General features: G+C 41.9%; 2 protein-coding genes across 11 annotated transcripts in view; one reads left to right on the top strand and one right to left on the bottom strand.

The window, feature by feature from the left end:
- GLUD1 (glutamate dehydrogenase 1) overlaps positions 1-8423 on the bottom strand; it is a 28886-nt gene extending 20463 nt beyond the window's left edge. Inside the window, exon 1 of the mRNA XM_059476684.1 lies at positions 7927-8423. Coding sequence (XP_059332667.1) covers positions 7927-8359 — 433 coding nt within the window. The 5' untranslated portion in view covers positions 8360-8423. The remainder of the gene's footprint in view (positions 1-7926) is intronic.
- SHLD2 (shieldin complex subunit 2) overlaps positions 1-15406 on the top strand; it is a 67427-nt gene that overhangs the window by 29412 nt on the left and 22609 nt on the right. For 4 of the 10 annotated variants that reach the window (XM_059477562.1, XM_059477560.1, XM_059477559.1 and 1 more), the window contains exons 1-2: positions 8687-8976; positions 15090-15187. The exons of 1 other annotated variant lie outside the window; for it this stretch is intronic. The gene's annotated coding sequence lies outside the window, so the exon portion shown is untranslated. Of the gene's footprint in view, positions 1-8686; positions 8977-9906; positions 9926-12861; positions 13000-15089; positions 15188-15406 lie in introns of those variants that run through there. 5 more of the 10 variants (XM_059477565.1, XM_059477566.1, XM_059477564.1 and 2 more) reach the window with 5 other exon arrangements.

The following is a 15406-nucleotide window of genomic DNA, read 5'->3' as shown; positions in this document are numbered from 1 at the left end:
TGGTTATACATCATACTAGATTTTACATTGTACAGACTTCAGTATGTTCTGTGATGTTAAGTGTGTTTATTATGCTTCCTTAGCAAATGTGGTGTACAGTAGTCATCCTTTTCAAGGATCCTTTTCAAGGATGACTACTGCCTTTCTAGTACGCCTACAAATCTATTTAGGGACATTTGTGTCACTATTTTCTGAGCTTCTTGTGCAGTGATCCTAAATGGTAGTACCTACATGTGTCCTTGCCACTAACGAGCACAAGGTATTCAAAGTCTCAAAAAACCCCTCAACAGTTGCCATAGCAACAGTTCAAAGCAAAACACTTGGTAAACTACTCCTTCTGTTCTAAGAATCTTGTAAATCTTAGCAAGTCTCTCGAGTTCCCCAGAACCTGGAACACATTTGCATCTCAGCTTAATTATTAATATCTAACCAAGGGTTTTGTCCTGCTTTGACTTCAGTGTTTTTTTCTGGTTGTCATGTTCTTGTGAACTTTGGAAGTAATTTGGGTCCTTTACAGATGACAATTCCTGTTAATATGGTGCATTTGTTCTGCTCACCTCTCTTTGCAAAGTGCTTGCTCATCAAAAGAAACCTTCCAGAGCAGCAGCTATCCTGCACTAGCCATACACAGTCAGCAACACAGATGTCATCATCTCCTCTGGAAGCTCCTAGGACTGACTACAGGCATGTTAATCTCCCAGTTAGCAGCACTGGATTCTGCAGCAGCTCTGTGGGTTAGCAGCTTGCCTGACACAGTCCAAAGGCTTTCCTTTAGGCCCACAGTCTGAAGGAGCTTCAGTAGAGATGCTCACCTATGGATTCTGCAAAATCCATACATCAGCCCCAGCACTTACTGCAGTGCCTTAGTTCCTTAATGTTTTAACTCTGCATTGTGTATATTTTCATGTTTGGTTAGTACACAAGTGCAATTATGATTGTACAACCATCAAACTCAGTATTCACTGAAACTTAACTCAGTAGGGACATATCATCTCAGTAATTCTTAAACCCTTTCAGAACACAGACATTTTTCTAGATTCAGAAAAACAATTCAACCTTCCCAAGAAGGAAACTGCTGAGCCTTATTTAACCATTTGAAAAGTGTGGTAAACAGCTCAGTGACCAATTTGTAATTATTGAAGACAAAGAAATTCCAGATAAACCTAATAAAGCAAGATGAGTAATTCAGTACTGGAAAACAAGAACACTGTACACCAATCAGCAACAAGAACCACTAATTCCTAAATTCAATTCACTAACTGCCAAGAGAAGAGATGAAAATATTTATCTCTTCCTACGCAGCAGTAGCCAGCTACAAAGCTGGGGTAGGAAAGACATTCCCCTATAGAGACACCCCCCCTTCTACTTTAAGCACCAGTATGTATAAAATGACTATAAGGTATTCAGCCAGCCAGAATACTTCAGTATACCACTTATTGTATGTTTTTAATAAGCTGCATTGAAATATGCTTGAAGATATATGTTTATTTAAATCTATGCTGAGAAAAGCCAAGAATTTTCTCTATTCAAGAACTACCTCTGGTGCATTGATAACATTTGATGTATTAAACGTCAATATGGCAAATCTAGTGCACTACCAAGCAAGCAAATAGGACATGAATTTATGCACTTGGAATCTGGCTATGAAGTAAAGTCTCTCACCTACAGAACTACCTCAGCCCCACCTAAAGGATTAGATCACTCATTAAAGTGCACTCAACACTGTAGGAAGAAGGACAAAACCAGGGAGATACAGTAAACTGCTTCCACATAGATATTATTATTACCACGTGCAGGGTGGTGTGTGCAGAGGGGGAAACAACACACAAGTTGGCCCTGGCTGGTCCAGATGCCATAGGAGCCACAAAGCAAGAAGCCACCACAGTGCTGACACGAGGCAGGCAAATTCCATGCTCTTCCTAAGAGTCTAATTTCTAACAAGATGGAGCTGTTGCAATTCATGCAACAAAAAAGTGTTTGCTAGGATCACCCAGAGAACAGGAGGGAGGCTATCACACAGGAGATTCCTCTCCCCAACACGTGTTTATGCAGAAAGCCCAATGCTGAGAGAGGTATGATCTCTCTATAAATAGACAAAGAACCAACAGTAGCAAGGGAAAACAACTATTTAAGATCAAGGACAAAGCTGGCTACTGCACCAACAGTATGAGCTGATTATATGAAAAAGCTGAGACTAAGATTCACAGCCAAAAGAGCAAGGCATAGCCTCTTACAAGAATATCAAAGGTAAAAACAAAAACCTGATATGGTTCACATTATCACTAGCATATTAAAAGATATACATTCCTTTTTTTTCATTTGCAATTTAAATGTATATCCACTGTTGCACTAATTGTGAAGTTAGATAAGTTACAATAAGAGAGTAGAAACCTTTGAAAATTGGTCAAAGGTTGGACTCAATCTTAGAGGTATTTTCCAGTCTTAATGATTCTATGAAAGTAAGGCACTCATGTAAGCTTTAGCTGTAACATTGAAGTGTTATCACCATTAGGCTAATCACCTTTTTTCCCCCAAAAAACCTCTCCTGCTCCTTTGGAGTTAGATCAGTTTCCAAGGTTTATTTCAGGTTACAGATGGTCCATGTTATAGTTCCATCTGTGCATGGCCCATAGGGTACATTTCCCTGTCTTACTCAAAAGACCCTGGGCCAAAAGCAAAGCTCTTAACTTTCACCCAGGCATGATTTAAAAAAATCAAAGCCACTAATTCAACCCCAAGATAAACAGCTCTGCTGGTTCCAAGATACCTTATAGCACTACTCCTTACCCTCTTAGAAAAGGAATAAGCAATGGTGGACTGGTCCAAGTCTTGCATGTACAGGTTTTTCTTTTGCAAGTGAGGTTTCCATCATCAGGTATGTACACTGTTTTAACCACAATAATGTTTGCAACAGAGACTATTTTGTGACTGGGCACTGAGATCAGTGCCAGCCTTGGACCTCTGCAATTGGAAAACTGCAGCAAGGCTGGCATGAATAAAAGTCACCTTATGCAGTAAGAAACTCATTAATATGAACTCCTGAGCCAAGTGAGAAGGATAAATCCTGATAGGCAGAATAAATGCAGCCAAGAGCAGACAACAGGAAAGTTTTGTAGCGCAGAATAGCTCCTCCTTCCACTAACCAGCCAAGGCAGCTGGAAATCAAATTCATTCACACAGGAAATCAAATTCATTCACCTCCAAGTCAACTGAACAAATAAAGTAAGACTCATTTGTCTTCACATAAAAGAGTGAACTCAGAAGTAATGTTTGACAAAACTTTAAAATTCCTCTGTAAATGAAAGTTCTACTAAATCTAGTCCAGAGCTAAGGATGGTTTTAAAGCCTTTCTGAACTGAGGAAGCAGCTGGGACTTGGTTAGAGCAATTTGGGTGAGCACAAACAAGTTAGGCTGTTTCTGGCTCTGATTCATTTGGTTTCATTTATAACAGACCTGTTGGACAGCTGGTTAACATGGAAAGGCTTGAAAAAGCTTTGAAACTACTTCACAGCATAATTCCCATTATAAATGCTGCCTAACAAAAACAGAATCACTTCCATACTACTAAGCAGGTAAAAATTCAGTAAGTTCATTTTGTTTTCTGAAATGGACCAATTAATGATAAATAGCCATCAGCAACCACATAAAAAGTAGCTTATCCAGTTCTACACCTTTCACAGAACCTGCTGAAATTATTTAGAAGAATTTATTATTTTAAGTAGGGACTGCCAGAGTACTTTCCAACAGTCATCTGTATTCAGACATCTCATTTCCTGTACCCTACTTGGTTTGTTTTACTTCTTTAGGCAGCTGTCAGTGCAGTGAAGAGAGCAGCTGTGGTTTCCTGTTAGTACTGGCCACTGGCATGCAAGTCACCACACCAGCAAAGGAAAGAGTGATGTGACCCACAGCATTACTCCACCTACCAGGCAGCATCAGTCCAGTTGTATAAATACATTTGGAGCACAAGCAACATGAGTTCCAACACAAGAATTATTCCATATTCTCAGTGGGCTAAGGAGGCATCTAACTGATCTTTCCTTTGTAGCAAACAGTTTCATTGCAGAAAATGGAGTCCTTAAAAACTGGATTTGCATGCTGGACATACTACAAGACCTAGCACTTTAATGGGGATATTCATGATGGTTCTGTAAAGATTGCTAAAGTACAGCAGAGAAGCACTGCTAAGGAAAAGAATCACCACCTTCTCTCAACTTGCAAAAGTTTGCAACCCCCAAAGCAGAATTAAAGATTAACTTCTACAATTAAATAGGTAAGCAGCACAAGATTCAACAAGTGTTATTTCTGGGTTCTCTCAATAAGGTGGAAAACCACCAGAAGTTGTAAACTGAGAAGACAGCATGTTTCAGTACCTCATGCTTCTTTTCCAGAAAAGCACTGTTCTTCACCTGATGAAGAATCACTTGCACTGCTATGTAGTGACAGCTACATCCAACACAACCAAGCTAACTTGTGCTCTTACATGTGCTTTGAGGGGAGAGAGTAAAGTAGGAAAAGCCTTTCAATAACTTCCCATTTTTATTAACAATGCTTTTGATTGTTAGAATTAGGGTATTAAGAGCATTGTACTTCTTGAATAGAAATACAACAGTCAGGTTTCTCACCAAGGTGTAGAAGTTTGCCTATACAAAAAATGTAAGACTGATCTTGGATTTGCCCTCATGCAGCTGTGTAGGCTACAGTAATCCACCCACTCAGGAGCTGTATTTTCAAAGCAGTCCTCTCATGGCATGGCATTTACTTTACTGAGATATTTCTACTTTGCAGGCAAAAGAGAAGCCAGCATAGAACAGGTATGGAATGATTACTAGTCAAGGAACTGCTGGTTTCTACTAGCAGGTATCATTTGCATGCATATGTGAGATTTATAAATAAACCTTGCATTTAGGTTCTGGCAGTTTTCACATTTGGGCTGGACCACTAAATGGGGATTGAGGTTTCACTCCAGAAGACAATGAGCAGGCAAAGCAATTGAAGATACCTCTGACAGAAGGAACATCATCTAAATGTTATACAGTTAACTACAAACATTTAGTAGAAATAAGAAGGTGCTGCTAAAATGCATTTAATTAAAATGTTTATTTAGACACTTCTTTGAGTAATTAAGCTGCCTCCAAGTTTAGGGCACTTAAATCAAGATTTTTAAATCTGATTTACAGTATAAATTCTTCATTAGTTCATGGTTAAATCTGTAAATCCCCTTATAAACAGAAAGGCATACAGAAGACACAACTGCTAATGAAGTATTTTGGTATGAATGTACTGAAAAAATTAGGAACAATTAAAGGAGGACAGCCTTTAAAAGACCTAAAAACTTTTGTACTCCTGCATTTCCTACTTGAATCCTAAAGTGTACTTTGATCATTTGTCTGATCTGCATACAGAACAGTATTTAATATTCTCTAACCAGCATCTCTTATCCTTCAGTTTATGTAAACATCACGAAATATAAGAGATGAGCTTTTAAAGCACAATGCTCCTTGAAAGAACAATAGACATGACAAAGCATCCCCACTTACTTGCAATCACCTAACAGTAACTAAACACCATTTCTTTCTTAGTACCAAATACACACAGAGACCAAAGAAAAAAGGCAGAATGGGTAACCTTGCTTTACCAAATTTTACTTTTCAGGAAGCACAAAGATAATGGTCACAATTCTGCATGTGAAAAGATGTGCTGTGTTCCTCCCAACGTCTTTGCAAGCCTTCCACTTGTCAACTCACCCTTTTAGAAGGGGGCCTTATGTCCCTTGCAGTTTCTTGATGGTGTGGATTACTTGCATTGGCCTCTGGGGTCCACAGTGTGTGGGACACTCACTTCAGCAAGTCTCTCCACTTCATTCTGTTATATGGAGTTGTGTTTCATTGGACTTTGTGCTTTTATTCCTGTGGACTGTACTAGGATTCTAGTTCAAAAATCCCCAAAAGCTCAAGTTGTCGTTTCATTTCAGGTGGATCAAGTGCACTATAAATGCAGAAATATCTCTACCACTCCCTTGTCATAAAAGTAGAAATGTTCTACTTCCCCTTACCTTTTTCATATCCGGTTTCAAGCAATTGATCTTTGCTTATCATGCCTCCCATTTAAATTTACTACCAATTCAGATCTGTCACCTGATAGTGAGCAAATTCCTAGAGAGCAGTAGAAGGTGAAATCCATTAATGATCTCTGTCCTTAAGAATGGAAAGGAAATATCATTTGCAATTCCTTCCCTAAATTCAGAGGGGGTGGGGAACAGCACAAGAAGAAAAGGACAAACTACTGAGACTTCCTACTTTCTTGAACTGTCATTTTCAATTGCCTGTAAGTGCTCCAGTGTTTGCTTCAGTGTGAGTGCAGACAGGCATAACAAATGCCACTGAAAATCAAGAAATTCTGGGGAGGATTTAGAAATGTAGGCATCAGAACAGTGTCCAATCACCCAGTTCGTGAGGTTTGTTCATGTACAATGCATTTTATAATTATTTGTTGGCAAACATTAGTTCCTTCACTTATGAGCAGTACTAATGTGAAATATCAGAAGCTATATTATTTTATTACTTCATTTGCCACTGGACTGCATTTTGTTATGCAAGCAGGATCTTAAGAGTAACACAGAGTGTACAGCAAAGGACTTTTTGTAAGCAGCAGCAAAGAGTAACTTAACTGAGGCAGAAATACAACAGCAGTGTGATATCCATCAGTATTTTAAAAGAAATTCTAGCAATGGTATAGAACAGTAGATTCACACAGAGTAAACTTCAGCCACGCCCATGCTGGCTGGAGTCTCATGCTAATTCTTGCTTCAAGTAAACAACCGAAAGTTGAGTTGGCCTCTTTTGGGTAAGAATTTAGCATGTTACAGGACACTCACTAGATATTTGATTTTGGAATGTTAGGAATCACATTAACAGGACACACTATTTGTGCTGCAGAGAGAAATCCTCATGTCATATATATACCAGCTGAACTGATTCTCACAAACACATTCACCTAAGAACATCCTTCCTAATCTAGACTTGAAGTTAGACGACTTCATTTATAAGAAATTGTGTGGTTTCTGTAGCCACCATTATTTACTATAAAGCTAATGTACACTGAAAAAAATACACGTGTTTACAGACTACAGAAGCTCTGGTTTGAGTCACAGACCTGACATGGTTTCCAATATTCAAATATCCACAAAGATCAGAGCTCCTGAGTAAGTTATGCTGAAGGACATCTGTATTTGTTTTTCAAGGAAATGCCATCTATCCCAGACTAAAAGGGAGTCTGATTCCTCTGAGATCACGGCCGATCCCATGAGAGCCCAGCTCTGCTCAGCTCCAGTGGGATTCACCCTCCGGGTCCCTCAGCATGTCTCCCCTACCTAGAGCTAGCCACTTACAGAAAAATCAGTTTTGCCTAACTATGTATCCAGCCGGTAACTGGAAACACAGTTAGCTTGTTATTAAAACTTGTTATTTTCCTCTAGGGATGTTTTCTGTGCGAGCACTAGCTTTTTGCCAACACAGCCGTCTGAGTGACAGCGGCTCGGCTCGACTCGAGCAGGCACTTTTAGCATGGAGCTCCCCGCTTTCCCTACAAACACTATGGAGGTCTGAGTGAAAATCAGGCGGGGATCTCCTCGCCATGCCTAGGGCCAGACCGGCGGTGGGAGCGGCCAAGGCCCGATCGGCGGCCGTGACACCCGGCCCGGGGTCACCCGCGGGGCCGGGACAGCGGAGCGCCTCAGCGGAGGGCTGAGGAGGAACCGCCCTGCGCCTGCCTCTGCTCGGGTATCGGATACCAGGGCTGGCACAGCGAGCTGCCCCGGCTGGCCGGGCGGGCACAGGCACGGCGGGACAGGGGGGGCTGGTCGGGGGCACGGCGGGGCGGGGCGGCCCGGCCCTCGGCGGGCCCGGCGAGGCGGCGGCTCTCACCTCCCTTGCAGGGCGTGCGGTGCTGGCTGTGCTGCGCCCGGTAGCCCTCGATCACCTCCCACTCGCCATTGTCGCGCTTGATGGGGAAGGTAACGCTGAGCACATGGTTGCAGGGCTTGATGATGCGGAGGATGCCGCGGACGCGGTGGCGCCGCTCCTCCAAGCCCTCGCGGGTGCGCAGCCCCTCCACCAGCTTGTCCTCCACGATGCTGGCGCCGCGATCGAAGAACCCCTCCACCATCTTGAAGAAGTTGGGGTCGTCCTCTTTCTTCGCCGCTTCGCAGTAGTGCCGCCGCGGACACCGGCCGCCGCCCCACGCCGCCGCCACCACTGCCCCTCCGGCCGCCGCCGCCGGCCCGCCCGGCTCCGAGCCCGCCAGCACCGAGCCGGCGGCCAGGCGGGACGCCAGCAGCTCCCCCAAGTAGCGGTACATGGCGGCGGCCGCCAGACGCGAGAATCGGAGCGGTGTAGCCGCTGTCACAGGAGGGGCCGGGGGCCGGGCGCCGCCGCCGCCGCCTTTAAACGCGGGCTGCAGGGGGGGCGGTGCGCCCGCGGGGGGCGGGAGCTCTCCGCGCCTTCCGAGCGCGCCTGCGCCCCGCGCCCCGCGCCGCCCCCGGCGGGATTCGTGGAGGGGAGGGGGCGCGGCGGGCGGGGCCGGGCCGCGCCTGCGCAGTACGCGCCCGCCGCGCCGCCCCTTCCCCTTCCCGTTCCTTTTCCGTGAGGCCGGGCCCGCCGCCCGCCCCGCCGGGAGCGCAGCCGCTGCCAAGCGCCCGGGCCGCGGGGCTCTGCGCCGGCTGGCTGCGCTGCTGCCCGCGGAGAGCCGGGACCGGGCTGCCTTCACGTGCCGCCCTCAGCCGCGTGACAAACGAGGCCTCTGTTAGCGCGAGTGAGGGCGCGCTCACACACAGCGCTCGGGCTCCCGGGGAAAGGCGCCCGTGGGAGAACCCCGCTCTTCCACGGGTGTTCAGTGACTGCCCTGCCGTGAGGGGACAGAGGCTTCGAGTAAAGGTGTTAACATGGCTGCTCTCACAGAACCGTTAGATCACTGAGGTTGGAAAAGACCTTGAGATTTATCTACTTTATCCGCTCGACTGGTTTTCGTTTTGCGGGCTTTTGGTCCATTCAAGTCCATTTTTTAAATGTAGCTCAGGCAGCATCTCTTAAAAATATTGCTTTAAATTGAGTAAGGTCTGCTTTCAGAGCATGAGAGACAGCGTGCTGTATTATTGCACTGAATTTATTTTAGAAGACTTAAGTGGCTTGTTGATTTTCTGTTAGTTTGGGCTGCTAATTGGAAAACACAGTGGGCATTTTTTTTTTTTCTTTTAGGCTTGTGGGAGACCAATGCCCCTAAGCCTGGAATAACCAGGAAGTTCCTTTATCGCTGTGGGAATCTCTCTAACCGCTGTGGGCTGTGCTACAAGGCTTGTGGGAAAGTAATTTAACTTTTGTGTGTATTTGTCAGCAGAGAGATTAGTCACAGATTCTTTAACTCACATAAACTCTTCAGGCAATTGATGCTCTATTTTTATCTTGATTTCATGTTGCTCTCTGTCCTGAGAATCTGAAGAAGTTCTCTTAAGGACCACTAATAAGGTCCTTAACTTTTATCTGGTTTTTATCTGTAATGAAAATGGTTTATAATTGTAGTCTAGAGAACAAAGATCCTTGTTAGTGATATGGGGGACAAAAAGTCAAGAAAGGAGCTGGTTCTCAGGCCAGTTTGTTCTTTAGATGTTCACACAGGGCTTCAGAAACAAACTCACTGCTTTGGTTTTCTGTCCATAGTATAGGTGGTTTATGGTCTATTTTGGTCTTAATTTTTAGTTCATAGAACTGCAGTGTTCTCAGTGGTTGTGTCAGCTTTGAGCTACTACTTGATTTCAATCACCTGTGTGTTCTCATTAGCTAGAGTTCAGTTTCTGTACCAGTTCTTAAATGTTGTAAATGCATAGGAAAGAAGGTGATGGGCGGTATTGTGGCAATTAGTCCTTATCAGGTAATTATTTCCACCTTGTTCTGTAGGTTGGAATATCATTGCAGGAGCACCGAGGTTAAATGAAGAATGTGATTAGCCAGTTTGCTCAAGCATGTAGAAGTTGAGGTTAATGTGCTTTGCTCCTGTGCTGCTTTCAGCTGTGTTCTCTCTGATTTAGGAGCACACTCAATTATCAGCTGCTTGCAGTGCCAGCCTGTTTGCAGCACACCTTTGTGGATGCATTTGAGGCTGAGCATGGGACATGACAATGTGGGAGCCACGTGGATCTCTCCAGAGGCTCAGTCACACACTGTATTTGAAGCAATGGCTGTACCATACCTACCCTCCTTGCTGAACAAGACTGGAACTCGGCAAAATATTTAACAAGCTGTGTTTTGGATGCTGAGAATAACTAGATCAGCATGTTAGATTTCTTAGTCTTTAAACATGGTAGGAGATAAGATAACTGGGGAGTTTTATTTGGCATGGATTTTGACTGAAATAATGTCTGCAGTTTACCAAACTCAGCAGGTGTGTACCAAATTTCTGTTTGATTCAAGTCCTTTCTGGAGGCAGGAGTTACAACACTGTCTGTGTCCCCCTTTCCAGAATTCTTATGTGCTAGGCACTGAGCAGTTGAATCAAATCAGTTTGCCAGAAAAAAATGAAAAATGGCATGCTTCAGAATGAGTTCTGGCAGGTATGAAAGGGGTAATTGCAATAATAAAAGAGGCACTGTATCTTCTTTACTCTCATATTTCATATGGGGTCCCATGAGAAGATTCACATTTGAGTAGCATCAGTAAAAACAAAATTGCTGGGGTGGGAGAAAAGATAAAGATTAAAAGATTTTTGTCCTCACAATCAGGAGCTTCACTAACTTCATTAATTTCATATGAAGTTTTGGTCTTAGGACTAGCTCTGAGGAGAGAGGTAACTAGAGAAAACTCAATACCTGTGTGGTAGGAAGTGTCTGTATTACTTATGGACTTTGCAGCAAGGTCATTTTCAACTGTGTGTACATGACAGGTATCAGTTTCTATTTAAAATCTGTGAAGTATAGCTCAGGGAGACAAACAACTTGATTTAATTTCTTGTAAGCTGCTTTTAAAATATCTTATATATAAATTTTAACAGATTATTTTCATTATAGATAAGAACAGTACTGAACACTGTATTGTGCCTTCCTAAAGCAATCTACTGTTTTAAGGTGTGTATTAGCAGTTTCATAACAAGTGGAGTAATTTTCTGTGTTGGATTCTAAAATTTTATTGAGGAAAGGGATCTAAGACAAGTATCAAATACTTCCTGCTTTAATTAATTTATTATTTAAAGTACTATTTAGCTATTGGGGCTGAAACATTGCCAGGGTGTGCTGGTGCTGAATTCCCTCAGACACTGGAATAGCTGTTCCCAGCTCACATCCCAGTCCTGTTTCCAGCTGAGAAGGAGCAGAGAAGCTGCACATGAGGGATCCTGCCAGGGCTCTGGGTAACTCTGCCCTTGTCTGCCTGAGCCCCTCACAGCCAGAGTAACCCTGGGGCTGCCTCTGGTGCAGAGTTTGAGCCTCTGTCAGACAACACACTCGGGAGGAAGGTGGATCTGTACAGAGGACCAATTCCTTTCTGTGGTAAACTGTCTTCTGGGAAGTCAAATTGCTTTTGAAATAACTGCAGATAGAATTACAGAATTTTGTTTCAGAAAATTTCATTTTAAGTTGTGAGCCATACCACATTATTGCACTTGACAGTTTATGCAAAGTGCCTTTGCTTAAAGAATTGCTTGAGATAAATTCCAAGTACAAATTAAAGCAAGTTGTTTGCCTTTGAATTGCCTATATGAGCATTTATGTTTCCCTTCCTCATTGCACCAGAAACTGCAAAAATAAAAGCCCATTTTTCTTTTTTTTTCTCGGGCTTATATGTTATGCTGTGCTGCTTTATGTAGACCTTGGTAGTGTAAATAAATAGGTGAGAGCTGGGGTTATTTTCTTACCCCAAACTGCTGCAGAAACTGTTCGGCCTCTGCAGAGTCAACAGATCTCTGGACAGTTGCATAATAGTTGCTGGGTGACTGGCAGGGTATGAATCTGACAGGAGTGGTAAGTGTGGTGCTGTTCACACACCTCTTGGCTAAAATCCTGTGTGTGTGTTAAATGGAGACCATGAAGACAAGCAACAAGTGTGTAGGACTTCACAGAAATCCTCCTGCATGGGACCTGCCTGTGTATTGTGGGAAAATGTACTAAAATAGTACCAAATAGAAATCAAATTATTTTCCAGATCTTTAACTTGAAATGTTCTCAGGTTCGTGGGTTTTATTGTCCACCTTTGCAATGCTTTAAAGTAAAAACTTCATGTCTAAGTGGTTTTGGCATGGGCTGAAAATAGAGATGGCAATTTCTTTATCTGCAGGAGAATGTACCAGCATTCAGTCTTCAGAGAAATGGGAGGTAATGCTGGTACAGCATTTGTGCTTTCAAAGGTGAAATTTTAAATGAAACAAATATACTACAGATTAAAGGGTCTAAGATTAATGTAGTCTGATCTTAATTTTAATTCCAAATTTGTGAATTAATTGTTGTACTCTAAGTGCCATATTTCTTGATTATATTCATCCCTTTTTATGCCTAGCCAGTAGGAGATGTGACAGGAATGACCTGGGATGTGTGGAGCAGTTTTCTGCCTTTGCTGTTGCTGGAGGGCTGTCCCTGTGAGATGCTGCCACAGGTGAATGCAGAAGATTCCATTCATTTGGGACTGCCTATATGAGCACTTTTACCAAATGAACACTTGACTAGAAATCTTCATTTTGGTCATCTGTTTACCAAAGCTTATTAAAAGCCTTTTTACTGATAGCATGAGATACCAGTACTGAGATCTGTTGGTTTAGAGCCTTTCCCCTATAAATAGCTTCAGCTGTGTTGAGCCATAGCAGATCTGGAGAGCAGACTTGTAGGTTTCTTCATGTACTCCCTTTGCCTTGAGAAAAAAGAACCTGAATTTGGTGGTTTTCCAGGCAGGATGCAGAAGTTAATTTGCACATGTTGCAAATTTGAGACGTGCTTTCTGCAATGTTGCAAAATTGGAGAAGAGGTATTCAGATTATTTCCATTTGAGATAAGGGCTTCAAACCTTTCAATACTTTGTCTTATTAATGAGATTCTTAGGTACCTGTGATCTGATTATTTAATAATTACTTTGTATTCCTTTGCATTAAAATTGAAGTTTTTCCTGACTGCTAAGTTCAAGTAATAAGCTGCTATAGTTTTCTTAGTATGTGAATAGTAATGTTTTTTGCTTGTCTATAGCAGTGTAAAAGTAGGGAGTGAAACTCAAAATTGTGCAAGTGAATTAGGAAGTTCTAGGTTTAGCCTAGTAGGGACTAGGCTAGTGTGAGTCTTGACTTTTTACTTGAGGCATTGCTACAAAAATAATCTGTAGCTGAGCAAAAGAATATTTAAATTTATTATTTAATCAAACATAAGACTTTGTTTTTCTTTACATTTCCAGAAGCTCTGGTAACAGATCTAGTAGCCCATTATTTAGGATGTGAGTTTGACATGGATTCCTAATTTGTAAGTGAAATGTACTTGGGAAAATCCTCAATAAGTGGTACAAAGCAGTTTTCTGAGCTTCTAACTTCTTAATAATTCTGCTGCAGAAATCAAAATATTGAATAAATTATGATAACTACTTCATGAATAAATATTTCTAATTGCCACAAAAAGTGGTTGTGCTTAAGTTTGTTAGCTTTAAAGACTTTCTGTCTCCATCTGTTTATATAGTTGCTGTGCATGATGACTGATGTTGCCAGCTGATTCCTTCAGCTCTGTGACAGAGCAGATATAAAAAGCTCTTCATGTATACAGGAGCTGATCCCTCACCTCTTGGTCAGGCAGTCTATAGATACACAGCAATTCTCAGTGCCATGTTTTGGCACTGTTACTGGCAGTATATTGATAATGAGTGTTGCCAGATAATCTAACTGATAAACATTGAATGTGCTTTGTAGGGACTCTTATCCCTGGAACACCACTTCTTGTTTTCAGATGAGTAGGACAAAAAGTAACTCTCTGGAGGCAGCAGGTCTGACCCAAAGCTTGCTGAAGTCAGTGACAAATTAATCTGATTTCAGTGACCTTCCCATCATGGGCCATTCGTGATAGAGGCTTTTGTGGGTCAGTGTGAAGGCTTCTCCTTTCTCAATTCCTGTATCAGTGACAATCTGTGTAAGCAGCTGGTTTGTGTCATTGTGCCATAATCTCTAGCTTTTGATTGCTATTCCCTCATTTCTAATTTAAGAGACAAAAGAGGGCATGGTACAGTTACCCAATCCTGAAATATTTGTGATTCTCATCTCACTGTTAAGTGTGTTTGAAATTAGCTGATGAAAAAGCTGGTAGTGGGAAAGCTGATAGATACACAGGCATAAATCTTCCACAGATGCATTGTGAGCATGCCAGCTTTGTTCTCTTAAATAAGGTTAGGGGGAAATAAAATACTTTAGTCAGTTTGTTTCCTGGAAATTATGTTTTTTAGAAAATTCCTGTCTACTTCATTTAGCATAGCAAATATCAGTAGAAAGTGATTTGCCAGGAGTGAAATAAGAATTGTTTGAAAGTAACATTTACAATTGAAATGGATCTTTTTTGCAACTCTTGGTGTCCTTGGCTGTCTGGCTGAAAATTATACTCAAAATCTTTCCAGCCTTCAATCAAAGCATCAGAGCCTGCAAACCAGTTTTTTCTTGGTTTAATACTCAATTCATAGTCAGAAGTTGTTGACATAAATGTAATGTGTATTGTTTAAATAACAAACATTAAAGCTCTTATGAACTAGAGAATACTAGTCTCCTGTAGTGCTTTTGTTTGCATTTCTATTAGCAAAATCAACTTTAGCCTCTTTCACTTTGGAAGAGTGGCTATGGAAATCAAGATTGTTAAAATATATTTGGATGCTTAAATCTTCTGTGAAATATGTTTTGGGTGAAGCCCAGATACAGAGCATTAAGAATTACCATTCAAATCTGTTGGTATAATTAAAATTGGTATTATCAGCAAACTCCAGGAGTACATTGGCTGGTATTTTTCAACACATGGATTTCTTGGAGGGGAAGAAATAGCTGGTTATGCTAGATGTAAAAGTATGTGTATGTGATATCTTTTCTTGGTCATCTTCCACAGACCTCAGGATTCTTCATGGTGCCCACTGCATGTAGAGATCCAGCACAAAATCACTGTTGGATAGTTCATCCCACAGGAATCTCAGAATGAGAAAATAGGTCAGAAAAGGAAATATTTCTGTTTTAATTAAATTGTCCTCCTTGAGCACACTTGAACAATTTTTGAAAACACTCTATGGAGTTTTTTGTGATTATTATTTACTGTCTAATCTTGCAAATGTTGGCAAGGTAATGACTAACTTACCTGTTCTACTTCATCTCTTCTGGTTTTTTTTTATCCTTTGAAAGCCAGTAGGTTGAAATTAAGCTTATTTTGAA

Source organism: Ammospiza nelsoni, chromosome 8 (genome assembly GCF_027579445.1).
Source record: "Ammospiza nelsoni isolate bAmmNel1 chromosome 8, bAmmNel1.pri, whole genome shotgun sequence".
Lineage (NCBI taxonomy): Eukaryota > Metazoa > Chordata > Aves > Passeriformes > Passerellidae > Ammospiza > Ammospiza nelsoni.
The sequence above is the reverse complement of the archived record's forward strand: the minus strand, read 5'-3'. Positions and strand labels throughout refer to the sequence as shown.